This window comes from Marmota monax, unplaced genomic scaffold (assembly GCF_021218885.2).
Source record: "Marmota monax isolate L192 unplaced genomic scaffold, Marmota_monax_Labrador192_F-V1.1 WCK01_AAM20220418_F8-fsc00141, whole genome shotgun sequence".
NCBI classification, from domain to species: Eukaryota; Metazoa; Chordata; class Mammalia; order Rodentia; family Sciuridae; genus Marmota; species Marmota monax.
The window spans coordinates 2,291,870-2,312,408 of NW_026692981.1; the positions used below are offsets into that span (position 1 = coordinate 2,291,870).

General features: G+C 44.9%; 2 protein-coding genes across 2 annotated transcripts in view; one reads left to right on the forward strand and one right to left on the reverse strand.

Moving 5' to 3' along the window:
* The first annotated feature begins 503 nt into the window (after positions 1–503).
* The window catches only part of Dcdc2 (doublecortin domain containing 2), a 130,632-nt gene continuing 110,596 nt past the window's right edge, over positions 504–20,539 (forward strand). The window contains exons 1-3 of the mRNA XM_046452502.2: positions 504–618; positions 1,244–1,625; positions 5,342–5,396. Coding sequence (XP_046308458.1) covers positions 1,333–1,625; positions 5,342–5,396 — 348 coding nt within the window. The 5' untranslated portion in view covers positions 504–618; positions 1,244–1,332. The remainder of the gene's footprint in view (positions 619–1,243; positions 1,626–5,341; positions 5,397–20,539) is intronic.
* On the reverse strand, positions 13,017–13,532 carry LOC124097920 (DNA-directed RNA polymerase II subunit RPB4-like). The gene has a single exon (XM_046452506.2). The coding sequence runs from the start codon at positions 13,509–13,511 to the stop codon at positions 13,083–13,085; it is 429 nt and encodes a 142-aa protein (XP_046308462.1). The 5' UTR covers positions 13,512–13,532; the 3' UTR covers positions 13,017–13,082.

Here is a 20,539-nt window from a genome sequence, read left to right on the forward strand (position 1 = left end):
TGGCTAAGTGTTCAATGAACGGGGGCTATTATATTTAGGCGGACAGTGAAACTTGGACCTGGCAAGGTCTTGGGAGGAAGCTGGCTGCAAGACTTCAGGTTATAAAGGCAGTCTTCCTGATCCCACGGGATGTACATCCCAGAGTGGACTGAACAACTCTTTACTGAGGTTCTTAATATTCTCGAAACTCTTCTCTGCATCCGCCTACAGGCTGACTTGGCAAAACGCAAGGATGGGATGCAGGCTCTGGGCACTGCCAGCCCTTTGGTTTTCTCGTGACAAGCCCCATCGGTTCTTGCATAAAGTGAGGCGCATGGCGCTCAACGTACAGCGGAATCCTTTTCCCAGCTCCTAGCAAGGCGCCTGGCATACAGCAGGCGTCCCTTTGTGCACTCCCAGCCCCCAGCAGCCCTGAAGCTCCGCTGGAGACTGCGCACCAGGCCTGGTCCACACTGGGCGCGCGCCGCGGTTTCCATGGAAACGGAGAGAAATAACAACGCGGCTGCGGGCAGGGCCAGGGAGGCGCAGAGGCCACGGCGGCGGGGACCGCTCTAGCTAGCGGCAGCCGAGGTCACCTGGCCGTCCAGCCTGCGCCCGCCCCCCACGGCCCCGGAGTCGGTAGGTACAGCCGCGGCGGGCGCCTGGGGACCCTGGCCGCCCCGCCCTCCGGCTCGCCCCAGCGCTGCCCAGCGAGCTCCGCCACCCGGAGGCGCTGGTCAGCCAGAGGGCGAGGGTCCTGCACGCTCGAGCCTGGGCGCTCGCTCCCCCTCCCTCTTAGCGCGTTCCACATACTTGACTTTCAGCGGAGTCTAGGCAGCTCCAGCCACGGTTTTAATTGCTTTATTTTGGGAGCGGACCGGAGAGTGTAGGTGAGGGAGCAAGAGAAAAGAAATGTAAGCTGTTTGGAAACAGTTGTTGACGTGATGCTAGAAGCCGAGTCCCGTCATATTCACACTCTGTGCGAGTGTGTTCCCACCTCCCTCCCTCCCGTCCCGTCCCAACTCGGGCCAGGAGTGTAAAGCCCCCAGGACAGCGCCCGTCCCGAGGTGGCACACCTGGATTCTGCAGGTGGCTTGCGAAACAGGTGTCGCTCGCTGCGAGCGCTGATTGGCTGTGCACGCCGTGGGGAACTACTTGAAGGTCCACCCGTCCCGCAGCCTGCAGTGTCTCCGCCGAGTGCGCTGGGGCGCAGAGCCGTCCCCTCTCCTCTACCTGGGGTTTCTCGCTTTCCCGGTCCTTTCAGGAGGCGACCCACTCCGGTGCGCGGCGGGGCCGCGGGGGCAGAGAACGAGCCTCCGCCTGGAGCCAGCTGGGGAGGCGTCCCGCGGGAAAATGAGCGGCAGCAGCGCCAGGTCCAGCCACCTGTCCCAGCCGGTGGTGAAGAGCGTGTTGGTGTATCGCAACGGGGACCCGTTCTTCGCGGGACGCCGCGTGGTCATCCATGAGAAGAAGGTGTCCAGCTTCGACGTCTTCCTGAAGGAGGTGACCGGCGGCGTCCAGGCGCCCTTCGGGGCGGTCAGGAACATCTACACCCCGCGGACCGGCCACCGCATCCGGAAGCTGGACCAGATCGAGAGCGGGGGCAACTACGTGGCGGGGGGCCAGGAGGCCTTCAAGAAACTCAAGTGAGTGGTCTCGCCCTCCACCTCCGCTTGCTGTGCTCCAGGGTGGGTGGGTGACGAGGAAATGAAAGACCCCCGCGCGCCGGGTCCACTTCTCTTTGGGTGGAGCGGCTGTGACTTGGCCATGCGGTGGTGGGGAGGAGGTTGAGACTGGGACTGAAGAGGAATTTCACTGGGTAGCCCTAGATACAGACTTAAGATTTGTGTATAAGCAACAATAAATTTAATTTTAAAAAGTATCTTTGCACGGTTTAGTGACCAAATAATACTTCTGCATTTTGTTTGGCTTTTTCCCCCTTTCTTCTATTTTTGCCTTTTATTTTTGAATCCATATTTTTAGTTTCAGTAAAGATTTCTTAAAAATTGCTTACAAGTATTGGACACTAAATTATCACTAGAAGAGAAACCTGCTCTGCACCCCACCCCCCACATTGTTTAAATTCTTTCAACTTTCATTCCAAGTAGAATGGACCAAACTCCACTTCTGTGACCCTCCTCCACCACCTGCCAGCTCAGGTCATAACTATGACGCTTGGGAAAGGCTAGTGCTGCCTCCAGTACCTCGGTTAGACGTACAAGGACAGGGGTCAATTTCCCAGTTCCTGGCAGGCAGCCAGGTTATAGTAGATGTTCCATGAATTAGCAAATTGTGCTTAGGTCTTTGTAAGGAACCAAGATGAAGGAGACAAGACTCCTTGTCTAGGGGTTTGCAGTCTAGCAGGAGAGATGACATGCACATGATAATTTTAATGCAAACGACAAAAGAAATAAAGTGCAACTAGAAGAACAAAATTATGTTGGGGTTGAGAGTTGGTGGGGGTGGGCATTATGGGACAGGTGGATTTTATAGTCTGTTTCTTTACAACTTTTCTGAGATATATTTTGTATAGCTTAAAACCTACCCATTTCACTGATTTTCAGTGTATTCACTCATTTCACTGATTTTTCAGCATATCCACAGAGTTGTGCAACCCTTACTGCAAAGTAATTTCAGAACATTTCTATCACTCTCCTAAAGAAGCCTTTGCCTTCCAATTTCCCAATCCTGATAACCACTAATCTACTTCCCATCTCCATGGACTGGTCTATTCTGTACCTTTCACATAAATGGAATGATACAATATATGGTCTTTTGTGTCTTACTTATTATTTTTTTTTTACCATGAGCTTCCAAGTTTCATTCATGTTGTAGAATGTATTAATATGTCATTCTTTTTATTTTTGAATAACGTTCCATGTTGCACATGTAGCACATTTGCTTGCTCATTAAGCAGTTGATGAATATTTGGGTTGTTTCACTTTTTTGGCTACTATGGATAATGCTTCTATGAACATTTGCTTATGAGATTTTATTTCTCTTGAGTATATATGTAGGCGTGAAATTGCTGGTTCATATGCTAATTATATAGTCCATGGTTTTAAAATTGAACGTTTAAATTAAAGTTCATCTTGGACTCCAGGATAGCAACCAATAAATAGAAATGTTTATCATAAATCTATTTTTCAATTTTGTTTTTAACTGTATAGAAAACTGTTTCCAAATATCACTAACATTCTGTAATACCATCCTTCCCTACCTAAGTTTGTTCAAGCTGAGTTATAGGTGTTCTGTTTTCTGTTACACCAGGCATTCTTTGTGTGGAAGGTGAGGGATACACTTGGATTTATTTTTCCCTTCTGTGAAACCTCCCTTAAGTATGCTTTCTCTAACTTTGTAGAAAAGGGCTAATGGAACTGCATAAAAGAAATCTGGAGCTTTCAACAGGTGACTTGAGACTTTTCTGTCCTTTAGCTGTGTCCTCAGGAAAGTCCCTGGGCCTAGGAGTCAGCTTCCTAATTCAGAACAGGAACACAACCTTTCCTGCCTTACAGGGTTGTTGTAAAAGTGAATGCTGTGGATGAGCATGTGTTTGGTAAATACCCAAGTGTTATATAGATTATGGCATTTCTTCATATAAAGTAATTTATGTAAAGTAATTTCATGGAAATAGAAATCTGGCTCAGAATCTAGGAACAGCTGAAAATTATAGACTTATTTTAGTAATTCACATTTTCTTATGTTGATTTGGCACTACCAACTCACAAGATAAAATGACATAGTTCCAGACCAAATAGAAATTGCACTCCCAATCACTTTAAATGGGCATGTAAGGGATTTGCTGGCTATTTTTGCTTTCAATTCACACGAAACAACTGGGTTTGTTAATAGGGACTGGGGTTAGTTTTCCATGCTGACAGATGACTAGTTTATCTGTGTCAAAGTCACAGTATTTGTGTTATAATGATAGATGCCAAGAAGATCCAAATGCTGAATCTGTTTGAAGCTTAGCACTATAAGTTTGTGTAACAACTGAAGCAACTAGCAGAACAAAAGACAGTTCAAAATGTATTGAGGGTGATGTGTGGGCTTTCACTCAGATCCAAAATGATGCTGGGGAAGACAGCAAAATATTTTTCAAATGGAAATGACCACATTACTGCTGGATTTTTTTTTACTTCAGTTTTTCTAATAGTTCTGAAACCATATCTAAACCTCTGGTAGTTATTAAGCCTTTATTTTACAGCAGAGGATTCTAGAGACGGTTTTCCCCCAAATTGTCCCCATAATCTGGAAAACATGGACTTTACTTTCTGGAGTTGAGTCTACCACATTAATCTTGTGGATTTGAGGCCACTTTCCTGCACATGGTAGAGCATTTTGCTGTTATCCTAGAAATAGGTCCGTGCATGTTCACAGAAGGCTCATTTTATTGCTAAGATGGGGGAGTGTTCATATTGTCTTATGTAACTAATGTTTAATAGAGAAACATGACAATTTACAGAGGTATCAGTTAGGTAAAGTATACTGTCAAAAAAAGCAAACAACAGCACAACAGCAGTCATGATAAAACATTTCTATAGCCAAAGTTAATTCTAATAGAACTCCTTTTTTTTTTTTTTGGTAATTTGGCAATTACAGTAGTTGAAATAGTGTCTGTCTCTACATCTATGGCTCTGAGATCAATGCTAGATTTATGCTTTTTATATTAAAATGTTTATTTGCACCTTTTGTGTATAAGGCACAGTTTAGGAATCATTTAAAACTGAAGCCAGGTCATAGCAATGGATGTATAGCTTAACCTCAAAAAAATGCAAAGTTTTCAGGTTGTGCTTACTCAATAGCTAATGAATGATCACGGGTTAATACTTGTGGCAAACAGTAATGGATTGATAGGAGTCTCCAGAGGTTAACTGGTCCACCCTTCTGGTTTCAAGCTGCATGATTGAAACCCTCCCACATGACCAAGCATTTCTGGATCATGAAGTGCTTTCACTGGGAAAATGGTTTTTCCGCCTTACCCAGCTGTTACTTTAATATACACAGTCAGTACTTCCTTTGACCTAAAGTTCATGATTAATGGAACTGCTAAGAAGCTTTACACATAAGCCATTCTTTATTAAATTATATTAGAACTAGAAATATAGTACATATAGTGAGCGGCTATTAAGGGGGTAATATTCCCTAATGGAATATTTGAACTTGAAGTTCTAGGTAGATAAGTGTTGGCTCTGGCGGTGTTGCTGAAAGCAGTTCTTACTGATCTAACACCTATTGATTTTTGCCTTAGGCCTATGCATTTCTTATAACTTACTTTACTTTTTAATAATGCTTGAAATTTGCATAACTGACTTAAAACCTATAAAAGCAACCCTGACTGTTTGTTTTTTTTCCCCCCCAGTTACTTGGACATAGGAGAAATCAAGAAAAGACCAATGGAAGTTGTTAATACAGAGGTAATACAAATTCTATTTTGTAAGTTCAAATAAATAATAGTACAATTTTGGGGGGTTTGTTTCTTAGGATGTGTCTCAGAGATTCGGATGACATTATAATTATAAAAGATAAGTTCTCAAATGTATTTAAATGGGACATTATCTGTTTTAGGGAAAAGAAAATTCTTTAGGACGCTGTCAGAATTTACAACACTGACAGGCATCTTAGTCATGAAGGATTAGATGGAACTCGTCCGTCATTTTCCAGGCACATGCGTCCTGGTGGAAATCCATAGACACTTTTCCCATCCAATGTGGGAGGATTCTGAGCTTGCTCCTGACAGTGCAGTGTTTGAAGCCGGCAGGACCCCTCTGACTGCCCCCGAGGCTGACAGAGGGGACACTGGATACCCCATGCTGGCTTTGCTATGGTGTGGGAACCCAGGACGCCTGCCCTTTTTCCCCTGTCTTGAAGTTCACTGGAGTCTGGCTGGGAGAAGCTTGCATGAAGATTCAAAAAGATATTCAAACCACCACATTCCACGAGCTTCTGAAACCTGCCGGGATTTTCCGTGGGTTCGGCAGGATGTATTCCTCCATTTGTGGATGAAAAATAGTTTAGAAACAGTTGAGGGCGGATAACTATGAGTGTGTCGGGACAGGGGAGGCTGTAGGCAGACCCAGCCTGGACTCTGTCCAGCAGCCCAGTCTGTGGTCACTCTCCCCACTGGGCCCCAAAGAAACAAGCATTCCTGCTGTGAGGGACTCTGCCAGCCAAGACACAGTGTGGCTTAGCCAGAGACCCTCACCCCCTCTACTCCCCCCTGCCCCACACAGCTAGAGAACAGGCACATGAAGGAAATTCTGATTATGCAGTACGTGAAGGACAGGGGCTTAAATCCACCATTCAGATGTTTTGGGGAAAGAGGTGCTATTCTCCAGCCTTGTGGAAAATAATAGTTTAGTTTGTTGTTTTGATTTTTCAAAGTGTATCAAATCAATTATTCATGAAAATGATAAACTTTATAGCTTAACATAGGCACAGGTTTTTCAGGTTGGGCTTATATTACAGCTAAAGAATGACTACCAGTTAGTACCTGCAGCAAGCATAAATGAAGGACAGATAAATGAGTTAGTCTCAGGTTTGGTGCTGTCGGGAGGCCGCCTGTTGCTGCAGGCCACTTGGCCACGGGCTGGAGTTTTGCAGGACGGCTGGAGATGGTGGACTTCTAGCCATGAGCTAGTGTGTTCACTCTGGTCTCCCGTCTCTGACTAAGACACTGGGCCTGGTGCAGCAGGGGTGCCACCCCTTTGTTGGAAATGCTTTTAAAAATTTTAGCTTTAATAACAGAAACATTGGCAAGGACTCTGTTTAATTTGATTTGCTAATTGTTCTTCTACCTTGGGGACAATAATTGTTGTTTCTCTTTACTCTGGGCCTATGCTTGAACCCCACACATGGCTCTGATTTGTGACTGCACCCCTCATGTGGGAAAAGCACACCCTTTATCCCCCTTGAAAGCCTGTGTCTCTTCCCTGCTGTTCCTTACTGGTGAGGCCCTCCTCCTCCTTTCCCTTCCACACTGCTATAGCCTTTATTCCTTCTTAGTCCTTCCCCGCGAAGCTTTCCAGTAGGCATTAAGAGGTAGAAGGGATTTGGGAATGCACAGGAGAGGGGAAGAGGTGCTGAGAAGCTGCAGTCCATTCTCCTCAGCCCCAGCCACCCAAGCCCAGCGTTCCCACGAGTCTCCTCCTTTCCTTCCAGTCTAGACAAGCAGCGTGTTTGCGTCCCTCCACTCTCATTCCCCATCTTGCTTGTCAGCAGAAGACCCTCCTCCCCAAAGTCCATACTATGGTCTTCACCCTGAAGCCTGCTCCGAGCAGGACCAGCCTCTACTTTCCTTGCCAGGAAGGGAGGTTTTGTTTCCAGCTTCCCAGAAGGGAACTGTGAAAGCCCCTTTTCCATCGGAATATCACTTCAACTATTGGTTCTCTAGTAATCCTGCCTTGTCTGCAATTTCACTTTCTGTGGTTTCAGTTGCCCAAGGTCAATGTTGTTTCAGAAATGTTAAATTGAAAATTTCAGAAATAAACAATAAGTTTTAAATTGTGGATTATGCTGAGTGGCATGATGAAATTCTGCTCCATCTCACTTGGGACATGAATCATCCCTTTGTCCAGTGTATCCAAGCTGTATATATTACCTGCTCGTTAATCATTGGAATCTGTCTCAGTTATCAGATGGATTCTGTCAATATTGCAATGCTGTATACAAGTGATCCTTGTTTTACTTAATAATGCCTCTTAGCCCAGTAGTAGTGATTTTGGCAATTAGGATATACCAAAGAGAAGTCACAGAGTGCTTTATGTAAAGTTAAAGACTGAAAGCCACATAACTTTTATTATAGTACATTGTTATAACTGTTCCATTTTTCTTTGTTGTCGCTAATCTCTTACAGTGCTTAATTTATAAACTAAATTTCATCATAGATTTGTATGTATAAGAAAAAAATAGTATAAATAGGATTTGGTACTATCTAAGGTTTTAGGAATCCATGGGTTTTTTTTGGAACATATCCTCTGCAGATAAGGGGGATAGCTATGTGCTATGTTGGGTGGAGAACAAGAGAAAAAGGATTTGTAGGTGCCCTGAGGACTTACCTATTGTGTGATTCTTACCATGAGGAAGTACCTCTCTCTTTTCTATAAGTGATTTACAATCAAACTTTTGGAATCCAACGAGTTTATAAGTTAGAAGACTATTGTTATGGTTTGGATATGAGGTATACCCCAAAGCTCCTGTGAGAATGCAGGAGTGTTCAGAGGTGAAATGATTAGATTATGAAAGCTGTACCTAGTCAGTGGATCAGTCCATTTAGTGGATGAATCATGTCAGTGAACTAACTGGTGGTAAACTTAGGTAGGTGGGGAATGACTACAGGAGGTGGTCTCTGGGGGTGTGCCCTTGGGATTATGTCTTGTCCCCGGCTCCTCCTCTCTCTGCTTTCAGCTCCCTCCACCTTGCCCCTCTGCCATGGTGCTCTGCCTCACCTCAGGCCTAGAGCAAGGGAGCGGACTGACGTGGAGTGAGCCTCTGAAACCATGAGCCAATATAAGCTTTTCCTCCTCTAAGCTGATCTTGTCAAGTATTTTGATCACAACTGTTTATGCTAAAGACTTTAAGAACAGACTTGGTGGGACACTGGCCTTTCACAAGAGTTACAGATTCTGTTTTGTTGATCTAAGTGGGGATTTCCTTCCAGCAGTAGGGTTTACCGAGAAAAGATTGCACAGCTTAAGTACCGTTCACGACTGATATTCTTTGGAATATGACAGCTCCTAAGGGGAGGGAATCAGAGCATTAATGTTGAACCAGAATTGGGCGGTTTAGTTGTTTCAAGGGGAAGTTTCAGTGCAGTAGTCGCAGAATAAATATTTAGTCAAAGATGTGTCTTTATGAAGGATGAGAAAAGTTCCTTATTCACAAAAGTGGGGGCTTTCCCCTCAAATCGGAGGTTATTTCATGCAGTTTGAGTTTTCTGTGATGGACCTGCATAATAAAAGCTCCCACTCCAGTCTACCTAGTCCAGTTCCCCCAACTGCTTTAAGCATGTTCATTTGAACAATTCCCAGTCCATTTTCTATGGAAAGTCTTTGCATTTCTACAGGGTGATGCAGAATATGTGGCTTGGAGCTGGAGCCTTCTGGCTGGGAAGTCCCCATGTGCACTGGGAGCCAGCCCTCCTCACCTCTCCCGGAGTCCCTCACCCATGTCCATGGCACATTCTGGTTGCTGGTTAGTTAGTAACTTAGGAGGGTTTCTGCTTTCTGACTGCAGGTCCAGGTAGCCAGGATGCACTCGTCATCTGGACATTCATATCATTGCTCTTCTCTTCCATGAATTGACTTTGAAGAGACCCGGTAAGGACAGCCAGTCTTCCTTTGTGACCCTGTCATGGGACAGAGCAAAGCAGAGCTGGACCTCTTCCACTAACCCAAAGGAAGCACATGATGTTACTTCCGGCAACCCAGAACTGACCTCTGCTTCCTTAAGTTCCCCTCAGAGCTGGCCAATGAGCATCTAGGAGACACCCTTCCTCCCCATTCTCCATGTCAGCCTGTGGTTTCTCTGAGTGGTGCCCCTTGCTGCACTACTGTAACTGTAGTCTGAACAACAGCTGGGGTGGTCCCTCTCTTAGAATCAGGATCAGTAGGCTTGCTTAGACTTTGGAATTTCCAACATTCTTCCCAAGATTCCATGAATTCCTGCAGAATTTAACACCTCACACTCATCTCTTCTGAGCATCTGCTTCTAAAGTGTTGTTGAGTTTCTGGGCTGTCTTGTTCAGTACCCCATCAACCAGAGGTAAAATCCTTTCCCTGACGCCACATGCAATACCCACCCATGAAGTTTGTGTGCGGTGAAATTTACCAGTGGTTTGTAGACACAGAGTGGGTTTTGCAGGTCACAGAGAAGTGCCGACAACTCAGACCTTAGCATTGGACTTCCCTTCTTAAAAACCACTGTGGCCTGTAAGCCCATTCAGGCTCCAGGTGTGGCGCTGCTTCCCCTCCCCCTCCACGTCCCCACTGATGTTCTAATGCGGGATCAGTTTAGAGCTTCATTTCTTCCCTTGAATCTTGCCAATCCACTTTCTTATGGTCAGCAATAGAGATCATTTCTCCCCTTTCCCCACTTCCCTATTATAAACACCAAGGGTCTGTTTGGGTTTCCCCTCCTGTGTCTGCTCTTCCTTCTGTGCTGGCTGAGGTGCCAAGGGTGGGACAGGTGAGAGGTCCAGCCAGAAGACAGCACAGGGCAGGATCCCCTAGTCAAAGTGACCTAGCCATGAACAGCTCTGCCTTCTCTGTTTTGGAGAAGTGTGGCTTTAAAATGTCAACAGAAGCCCCAATTAAACTCTGAAGCCAGACCCCAGGGGAAGTCCACCTGGGAGTGGAAGCCCCTCGTGGGGTGGGCTTCTTACCAGATCCCCTGGACACACAGTCTCAGGTCTCATTCATGGACCACTTGGATGAACTTTATTCCTTTTAAACGGGATGGAAAAATTCTGGAGTACCATGGAGAGGAGGAGAGAAGGGAAGAGTGTTTGAACCTGCCAAACTTCTCTCTGGGAAAGTGTGTGGAATTTGAGTTGTAGTTGAGGTCACTCTCGGATAAGTGCCCTTCAGGTTTTGCTATCATTATTAAAACTTCACCTTGCGGCTTAATCATTAGTTGTGATCTCTAATGACATGAAGTTCACTATTGACAGTTCTTGGGCTGGGAGCGGGATTCTACATCAAACAGAGTGAATCACTAACTGCGCTTCAGGAGAGCGTGGAACCGGGTGGTTTACCTTCCTGATTGTCAGTCGGCTTTGGATCCCCAGGGCCATGGGCACTCACAGAGGACCCACTGAAGAGTTAAGTTCCTGGATCGTTCTATCCTTAACCTGAGGAAAGACTTATATCTCACGTCAGACTCAGGGCTACTAGTTACTGAAGAACCAAAGACACAAGGGAACCCACTTTTGTAAACCCTTCCGAGGGTGATTGAAGCCTCCCCCGTCTTTTACTTTATGCCACCTCCTGTCACCTCTGCAACACAGCTGCTGGGAGAGAAGCATTGTCCCCAACCCTGAGCTGCACCTTTGTATACATGTGCCTTGGATGTGTTTCGTTTTCTTCTACACTTTCTCGTTTTACCTTTCCCTCTCTATTGAGCTGTGTATATACGTTTGGGTAAGAGTGAGGGAGTCCTTATGCCAACATGGAAGATGTTAGTCTAATGAAAGACATCCACTAATATCTCTGATCAGCTATGGTCACAAGCCTATAACCCTGATCACTATGGTCCAAAGCTAAGAAGCTGACCACCATGATCAACATCTGAAAGGTCGGTGATTTTAGTGGGGCCATTAACATTTGTTCCAACTATCTTTCACCTTCTCTTTGGCATTTAAATATGATTTTGGTTACTCTCTGTGAAATTGATAGGTATGCATTTTAGAGCATGTATTATTTTTATTTATAGTACAAGCTCTTGTAAGCAAGAAGATAAATTTAATAAACACTTAAAAATAATTATAAAACTTTAAAGAAAAATCTAATTAAATAGTTAAATTACTAATTAAATGCATACATTTAAAAACACCATTTATTTGTCTTCCTGTGCTTAATGTCTTTTAGGTTCATACATATTATTAAAAGTTACAGAATTTTCTTTCTTTCTCTCTCTTTTTTTTTTTTAAAAATGGTACTGGGGATGGAACCCAGGACCTCAAGCATGTTAGGCAAGTGCTCCACCACTGAGCTACACCCCCACCTAGAATCTCCTTTTTCAGTGACTGAACAGCATGAACTCACTTGTGTGTGGATTTGGAAAAGCTGAACTAATAGAAGAAATAGAGAGTAGAATGGTCGTTACAGGGGAATGGGGGTGGCATGGGTGGGAAATGGGAGGAAACTGGTTACAGAGACAAAGTCTCGGACAAGAGGGAAAAGTCCTGGAGAACTATTGCATAGCATGCTGACTTTAATTAATAACAATGATTGCATATTTGAACATTGGTGAGAGAATAAAATTTAAAAATCACAAAATATAAGCTAGTGAGGTGATGAGTATGTTAATTTGTTGATGCCATTGTTCTACAATTCACACATACATCAAAGCATCACATTGTACCCAATAAATATATGATATTACTTGACCATTACAAATAAATAAGATGCCACCTAATTAAGTGTCAAACTGTTTTCGGTGTAACATTTCATTTGAGTTCCCACTCAAAGACAGTTCTTTGGCAACTTCAAAAGCAACACTTACTAACCGGAAAAGAGCGTATTGTTCTTATACTGCACAGGATTGAGAAATTCAGAAGGGGAAAGATGAGAAATATGTTGTAAGATTATAATTTAAGATTATAAGCTCTGCAAAACTGTACCTTTCAGTTGATGGCAATTTAAATACCTGAGCACATGCTAGAATCTCAGTAATTTTTTTTTATTAGCACTCCCTCTTTTTTATTTATTTATTTTTTTTGGGGGTGGGGGTGGGGGGGTTGTACCAGGGATTGAGCTCAGGAGCCCTCAACCACTAAGCCACATCCCCAGCCCTATTTTGTATTTTATTTAGAGACACGGTCTCACTGAGTTCCTTAGCGCCTCACCATTGCTGAGGCTGGCTTTGAACTCGCGATCCTTCTGGTGTGCACCACCACACCCAGCTTCTCTCACCCTTTCTTTAATAATTTGAAATGTTGACATTGGTCTGGCTTCATTCTTTCTTTTGCACCTAGGTAAGACTATTCTTTCCCTATAAAAGTTTTCTATGTTCTACTTTAGTCAAAAACTACAAACACTTTGAAATTAAAATATGAAATGTTATGAATAAAAAATAAATGTGGGGTCCAAAATCCACAGTATGAGATAGTCAACAGCATGGCTTATATAATACCCCACCTCACCCTTCCCAGCAGCATGTTTAGGCAGTCACTGCAAGGCTGCTCTAAAATTATATGGTCATTATGGTCTAACAGTCACATTGGAAACAGCAACCTAAACCCACACCGAGATGGACTGTCTTCTTCAAGAATTCCAAATGTCTTTTGCAATAGCTTCTGCAAGGCAGGCCCAGCCCCAGCCCCTGAGAGGGTGGTGGTGTGCTGGGGACATGAGTCCCCCAAGAAGCTGAGTGAAGTTTGGAGATTAATACTGGAAACTGCGCTTTGTCTGGATATCATCAAGAATCTGCTGCAGTTCCTCATCTTCAAATCGCCCCTCCAGGCTTGGAATCAGAGCCTTGGACTCCTCAGCAGTCTCTGGGCAAAGGTTGGCCAAACAAGCCAACTCAAACTTATGTAGCTTTTTCTGGAGCAGCAAGCTACAGACACTTGCAGTGGTCTCTCTATTTTTGAAATGACTGAAACGGGAAGTGTAGTTTAAAGTTTTCATGAAGACTCCTGAGAGTTCCTGCTCATCCTCTGCACTCTCATTTTGTTGTTTTCGATGCTCCAGAAGCATATGAACTTCTGAATTTAGAAGAGTCTCTGCTGTTTCAAACTCTTTGGGAAAGATAAGCTGTGAGGCATCCTCTTCCACGTCACCAGCCCGGGGATCACTGCCGCCGGTCGCCATCGCCGCACTGCTTACTACCACAAACACAGCCGGAATAGAATCTCAGTATTTAGATTTGCATGTTAGGATAACTGTTAGATTTGAGCTTATTGAGTCTTCTGGGAAAAGTCAGAGGAACTGTTCTTGACAGAGGTATGATTATTTCTGTATGGTAGAAAGAGCAGGAAAATGTGACTAAATAAAGAGCAACATGCAGCCCTGGGAGACCAGTAAACTGTGCTCAAACTCTTTGAATGCTACTCGTGTAAAATTTCACATTTTCTCAGGAATGTGCATCAGAATGCTGCTGAATGCCAGACAGTGGCTAGATGTTAGCCGCAGGGATGTCAAAAGACATTTACTATGTGCCAATCGGAATTACATCAAGAAAACTGTTGTAAAAGGACTCTGGAAAGAGATTTTTGCTAAGCTGCATGGGAAAGAATAAGAAAATTAGAAACTAATACCAGGTATTTTTAACTGCAGGGAATAAAATGATTTCTTTAGGCTCAATTAATAAGGGGCTTCAATACTTAACAAGACTATGTGCATTGATTCTTTGCCATCATAGCTGGGTATAGAAGGGGAAAAGAAAATTATGGTATAGAGCAGAGGTTGAAGAATTTAGGTCACATGGAAAGAAAAAAACATGTTTTTAAATTGGAGAGGACAATTTAATGTTTATTGAAAGAAAGTATAGTGTTCCCTTTTATCTATTTTTTTAAATGAAAGAGGAAGAAATATTTCCAAATTATTTTTTAATTTTATTTATCTATTTTTACGTGGTGCTGAGGATGGAACCCAGTGCCTCACACATGCTAGGCAAGCACTCTACCACTGAGCCCCAGCCCCAGCCCGGATCTATTTTTGATAAGTACATTCTTCCCCTTTGCACATTTCGGTTGTAGGCCAAGATTCTGGAGATGAATTGCTTCAAGTTTCAAAATGTTCTATGACCTAAGGTTTCAGGGGTGAGGTTGTCACCGGGACCTTCTGGTAGACCCAGGGGGTTTGGTCCTTCATGGAGAGACAGTGGGAGGTAGGAAACTTCTGGAGGGAACAGCAACCGTCCTGTCAGTACCTCCTGCAGTGGTTCCTCAGGATTCAAAGTTCTTTCATGTGTATGAATGTGTGATGCTGTGGTTTTCTGGCACTTCTGGTCAGAGTCTTTAAAAAAGCAACAGAATCTGAAGCAACATCATGACTGTGCGATCTTATATGTAGAAGTGAAGGTAGCTTCTCACCCCATATAGACACAGCAGCCCCCCAAAGACATGTTTCAGTATTTTCCCCCACAAATTGTATGCTGGGGGGTGGGCAGCAAACAAACCTGAAGAGCAGTGAGCTCAAGGAACAAGGGAAGCAAAACTCAGAAATAATCATACGAAGTGGTCAGTGATGGTCCATTTATTATTTTTTAAATTAGGATATAGAAACTTGTCATGTTAGATGGTTAAAATTTTATTTCTCCTTAATTTAAAAGAAATTCTCTGTGTGTAAACCTAAATGTCTGACTTGCTGGGGAGTGCTTTTGAATTATGGGTAATTATGGAAGCAATAAATCCTTGGGCTTCCTTGTTGGGGCCACCTGGGGGCAACACCATACTAAGGAGGCTGAGGCCTTGGGCCTAGATGCCTGGAGCCTCTGAGGTCTACCTGATCCCTGGCCCCAGATTGGGCTGCCAACAGCAGCTGGTCTCTCATGGTGGTGCTGGTTACAGCTTGTGAGAGGGTGTTCATGTGATGTAGCTCAGGTCTGTCGCCACGGTAGGAAAATGACTAAACAGACTCATGTCTGCAAAGTAGCAGGCTAATAGTGTCTCCTCCATGCATACGACAAATGAGTGAACCCAACACAGAGCGGTAAGGGCATTTTTTTTTAAAGGTAGGACTATTTATTTGCATTTAGTTGATTTCAGCAAGAAGTGTGCAGGTGGTGTGCCTTGGTGTCTGGCTTGGTCAACAGGGAACATTCCCACACATCAGTGAAAGACTCCTTTATAAGCAGCCAGCCAGATCCAGCTCTGATGTTGTCCTGTGATTACATAGTTTGGATGGTTGGTTTGTTGAAATAAGATTGATTTTAGCCCACCTGTTAGCTGGAGGCAGAACTCTAAGTGGTGAGTGGTTGTGGGGAAGAGACAACCAAACCGACTTGGTGTATTTGCAGTGTCTAATATTTAACCTGGGACTTTTCTCTCTAGGAAATTTGAAACAGCAATCAATGTGGTTTGGTGTTTCTCTCCCTCCACTTTTAAGAGCAAGTATTTTTGAATTTCAAAGATTTACAAACCTTCCTGCCTGGCTTTGCTAATTCCGATTATACAACGTTATAAAAGCGGGACACCAAGTTTTAGAAAATTTTATGGAACAGGTGATCTGACATGACCCAAGTTTCTTTTTGTAGATTACATTCTAAATAATAAAATTCCACACTTACAGTCTTTTCCTGGAAGTGAGCTGATAACCCAACTTCCATAAACATTTTATTAACTAGTATGGGATCTTTCGCAGATGGTTTTTAAACATTGGATTTAGAAAACTAATTTGAAATCTCAACTAAGAGGAACGAATGTGTCTGTGTGTGTGTGTGTAAGTATATAATTATATATCCTTTAAGACTGTGTGTGTATGTATTCCTCAACAGGGTCACTACCTAGCACACCCATCACTCAGGTGAAAACATCCCAAGTGGAGATGCACTAACTGCCCAGGGAAACCCTAGGGCAGCTCAGCCCTGAAGAGCACTGTGGAGTCCCAGCTGTTCCCTGGGCCGCTGCCTGGCTGGTGGGGGCTGCAGCTTCCTACCTCAGCCCAGCAGTGTCAGAGGGTTTTGTGCCGGCACGTCACTGGTTTGGTGAAGATCAAACTTTGAAAGTTGAGGTGTGATTTCTATTGCACGTGTCTTGCTTTCATACCACGGTAAAGTCTGAAAGCTCTAAGTTGAATCATACAAACTGGGGACCATCTGTATATATATTTATTATAGAAAAGCCTTTTTAGTATGGCTTTTGCAAATATAAAAGTAGTTTTTCATGAACACTCAATTGGCTGATACTTAATTTAGTCAAACAGTAAATGAAAATAGGATTAACAGGCTTTCTCTTCCTCCTCTGTACTTATCAGATTGCTATTCCTTGTATTATTTGTATTTTAATTATTTTTTCAATAATATTGGTTCACTGTCTTTCATCATTTATTAGTCTATCTAAACCTGTGTATGTGTGTATATAAATAATGCAGTATAGATAGTGTGATTTGTCTTTTGGGAATTTTCAGAATTTTTACTTACTAATTAATTAATTTATTTCAAAACTATTCTTCTCTCTTTCTCCCCCAATTTACCTGTTCAGGTACTCATTTTTAACTCTCTGTTTAGGAATTCTCCTTGCTTTCTCTGTCTCATGGTATCAAGTTAGTGGAGCTATGTGCATCAAATTGGTGCCCACCACTTGCAAGTGGGCTCATTTATAAAAAGATCATTTTGGTTAGTGATAAACAGCAACATGAGTTTGGTTCATGTTTCCTGACACCATGTAATTGCTCCAAGTATTTAGTCAGAATTCCAAAACCAAGACAGAACTCTCCTGGTGCTCCCCTGGGTTATCCTGCAGGATGTGAAGACAGCTTCCTAGTGTGTGGGGAAGGAGAATCTGCAGGTGAATTGTTCTAACTCTCTGCTATTACTTAAAGCCTCCTTTAAGTGAGAGTGTTTGGAACTCTAAGAAATGACTCTAATCACAAACTTATGGCTCTTACCTTTGGGCAATAATAATTAACATCAGATTCTTTCATCAAAAAGGTGATGTGCCGGGCATCATACTGGTGGGTTAGTAGTGAGGAAGGCACATGGGCATCAGGCAGGTGGGTTAGTAGTGAGGAAGGCAGAAGGGCATCATGCTGGTGGGTTAGTAGTGAGGAAGGCACATGGGCATCAGGCAGGTGGGTTAGTAGTGAGGAAGGCAGAAGGGCATCATGCTGGTGGGTTAGTAGTGAGGAGGGAAGATGGGCATCATGCTCGTGGGTTAGTAGTGAGGAAGGCAGAAGGGCATCATGCTGGTGGGTTAGTAGTGAGGAGGGCAGAAGGGCATCATGCTGGTGGGTTAGTAGTGAGGAAGGCAGAAGGGCATCATGCTGGTGGGTTAGTAGTGAGGAAGGCAGGTGGGCATCATGCTGGTGGGTTGGTAGTGAGGAAGGCACGTGGGCATCATGCTGGTGGGTTACTAGTTAGGAAGGCAGAAGTGCATCATGTTGGTGGATTAGGAGTGAGGAGGGAAGATGGGCATCATCTTGGTGGATTAGTTTTGAGGAAAGCACATGGGCATCATGCTGGTGGGTTAGTAGTGAGGAGGGAAGATGGGCATCATGCTGGTGGGTTAGTAGTGAGAGGGCAGTTGGGGCCTTGATAGGCTTCAGAGTAAGCTCAGAGCGTGAGCAGTTGCAAGGCAATGTGATGGCCAGAACCAGACAACATGGTGTCCTGGCTGACCATGGGGAGGGTGGCTCTGGAGCCGTCTTTAGATCTCTCCTGAAGGATCCGCCCTAGGTGCAGACCTGGAGGTGCGTGTGCTCCGTCAGGCTGAGGAGTGGGAAGGGTGGCTTGTGGTGGGGACGCCTGAGGCAGGAGGCTTGGGAGGTGGGCCGGAACCAAGCTGAGTATCTGGAAAGGACTTGGACTGTTTCCTAAAACCAGTTGGAAGCTGGTTTCCTTAGGGAATTGATGTGATCACTCCTGCCGCGGAAGCCAGGCTGGCGGCTGGGATACCTGTGATGGAGAAGAAGGTGGTGCTCACAGGGGTGGGTCTGTGAGACGGTGGAGGTCAGGCTGCAGACAGAGGACCAAAGGACTGGCTGCTGGGGGAATAGCGGGAGAGGCGCTGGATGACTCTTGGGTCTCTGGCCTGGCCAGTGGAGAAAGGGTCCTCACTCCCTTTCAGAGAGACTGGGGACATGGTTTGTGTTGTTTGATGACAGTGACAGTCAGAATCATGCCAACACCAAGCCAGCTCAGTGTTGAAATGGAAATTGGGACTCACCACGAGTATGTGTGCGTCTTCCTTCGTGTGAGTTCAGCGGTTGTCCAAGCACTTGACAAGATCATCCCATTTAAGCCTCGGGGCATCCCTATGAGGCAGGGGCTATCTATCCATAGGAGGAACTGGTGATGGAGGTGTGCTCCTGAGAGCTCAGGTGGCAGAGGGAAGCGTGCCCCGGCCTTGAGGATGCTCCCTGGGTCCTGTGGTCTTGAGGGGGTGTCGCGGGAGAGAAGCTTTTAAAAAGGTACCCCACCTTGATTTGATGTTAGGAAAGGAGAAGATACATAAGGAGGACTAAAATTGGGAATTGAATCCAGAAAAGGGTACAGTTTTTCCCAGGACCTTAATATCCTTCTTGACCAAGTCATCATCAGTGACAGCCTGTGCCTAGTGTTAGTGCAGTTGTCTTCTTAATTGGCATTTTTCTTGGCCTTTGCTAATATTCCCTAAAGGACAAGATATTTATGTTGAAAGTTTCCAATACAGTGCTTGAAATGGCTCTGGCATGTCTGCTTGTAAGAGGACTCCCACAGGAAACTGAAAATATTTCTACATGGAAATTTACTACCGAGTGTGAAGGGATTAAAGACAAAGCTTTAGAGCCAAGACCACTGAGAGGACTTTTCCACTTCTACAAAGGGCCACTGGTGTCCTTGGCTGTTCTCCCAGATGTTCTGAGTAACATCTGCTAAATTAACAGGCCAGCAAAGCTCCTGGCAGGACTAGAGGAAGTGAATGGGGAGGAGAGGCACGTGTTGGAGGCAAACTGCGTGCCAAGACCTCAAGGCGAGGTTGCCTGTTCTTGGTGAGGCTCGTCCTCTTCATCTGATGCAACTATGGAAACAACACCTCCTTGAAGACTTGTAGGATTAGAGACTTAGGTTACGTTCAGCTCCTGGCTGTGCCTGAGTCATATTTAGAATGTGGCCGGTAGAAGCCGCACGGTGTAGCTGCCCAGGTTAGCAAGGGCCTGTGAACTAAGTGGCTCAGACGTGGACGGGGGCCCTGACGTGCTGGCTCCTTCACCAGGATCCGAACGAAAGGAGGGGATGTGCGTAGGGGTATTGAACAGGCCTCAGAACCTCCTCCAGGCGGGGTGAAATGTATCCTTACTTCCGTGTGCAGTGCTCCTGGTGTAGATGTTGGGTAACGGGTGGATCACTACATGACTATGCACAAAATACACTATCTCAATAAATAAAGTAGCACACAGTAAGCTTCTAGGTGTGACTGGATCTTAGAGCTGTTCATCGAACGCATAGGGCGTACATCATTTCACAAACACTGAGGCAGAGTGAAGCACATATGCAGATGAGCCAGCACCTTTGTGTTAAGCAAAAGAAAAGGAGCTTTTGAAAATTATGTTGTGTATCTTCCAACCTCTGATGGGCTGGAGAACCATGCTCAGAGTATAAGTGGTTGCCAAGCAGTGGAGGTGGCCATAGCCAGGTTACATTATGTCCCAGGACCTGGGCATTCAGGGCCATCCTGCCTCCACCATGGAACAGTGAAGACATGGGGCTCTTCAGGCCACTGCCCCCAACTTTTGATAGTGGGTACTGCAAATGCCACTTCTGGAACTGGACTGCTTTTGCTGTAGATGGCACTGCTTTGGCCTTCCCGGCTTTGCTGACCCACTAGTACTTACGTGGAAGTCCTGGGTGGGACTACCGAGCCGGGCAGAGGTCCTGTCCAGGGGCTTAGCTGCTAAGGAGCGGACACACACGGCATCCAGTGCTTTCACCCTCTGCAGACGGTGGTGGCATCTGTTTCCCTCAAGATGCATATGGTGGGAGTTCTATTCAAACAGAAAATGTGTGCAGACGCTGGAGAGCCCGAATATGATAGACACGCGCCACTCATCCGACAACAAAGACTCATTTCTGCTACACTCGATGCTATCATTCCTCAGATTCCTAAAAGCACACTCATCCATCCCTTCTTTAGAAGATGGCCACCCAAGATCTCCCTCTCCTCCTCCAGTACACCCCATGGGGAGTCTGCCTCAGCTGC

What these genes read in the sequence shown, in the direction of transcription:
- LOC124097920 (XM_046452506.2), bottom strand. Translation starts at nt 13,511, where the DNA reads ATGGCGACCGGCGGCAGTGATCCCCGGGCTGGTGACGTGGAAGAGGAT.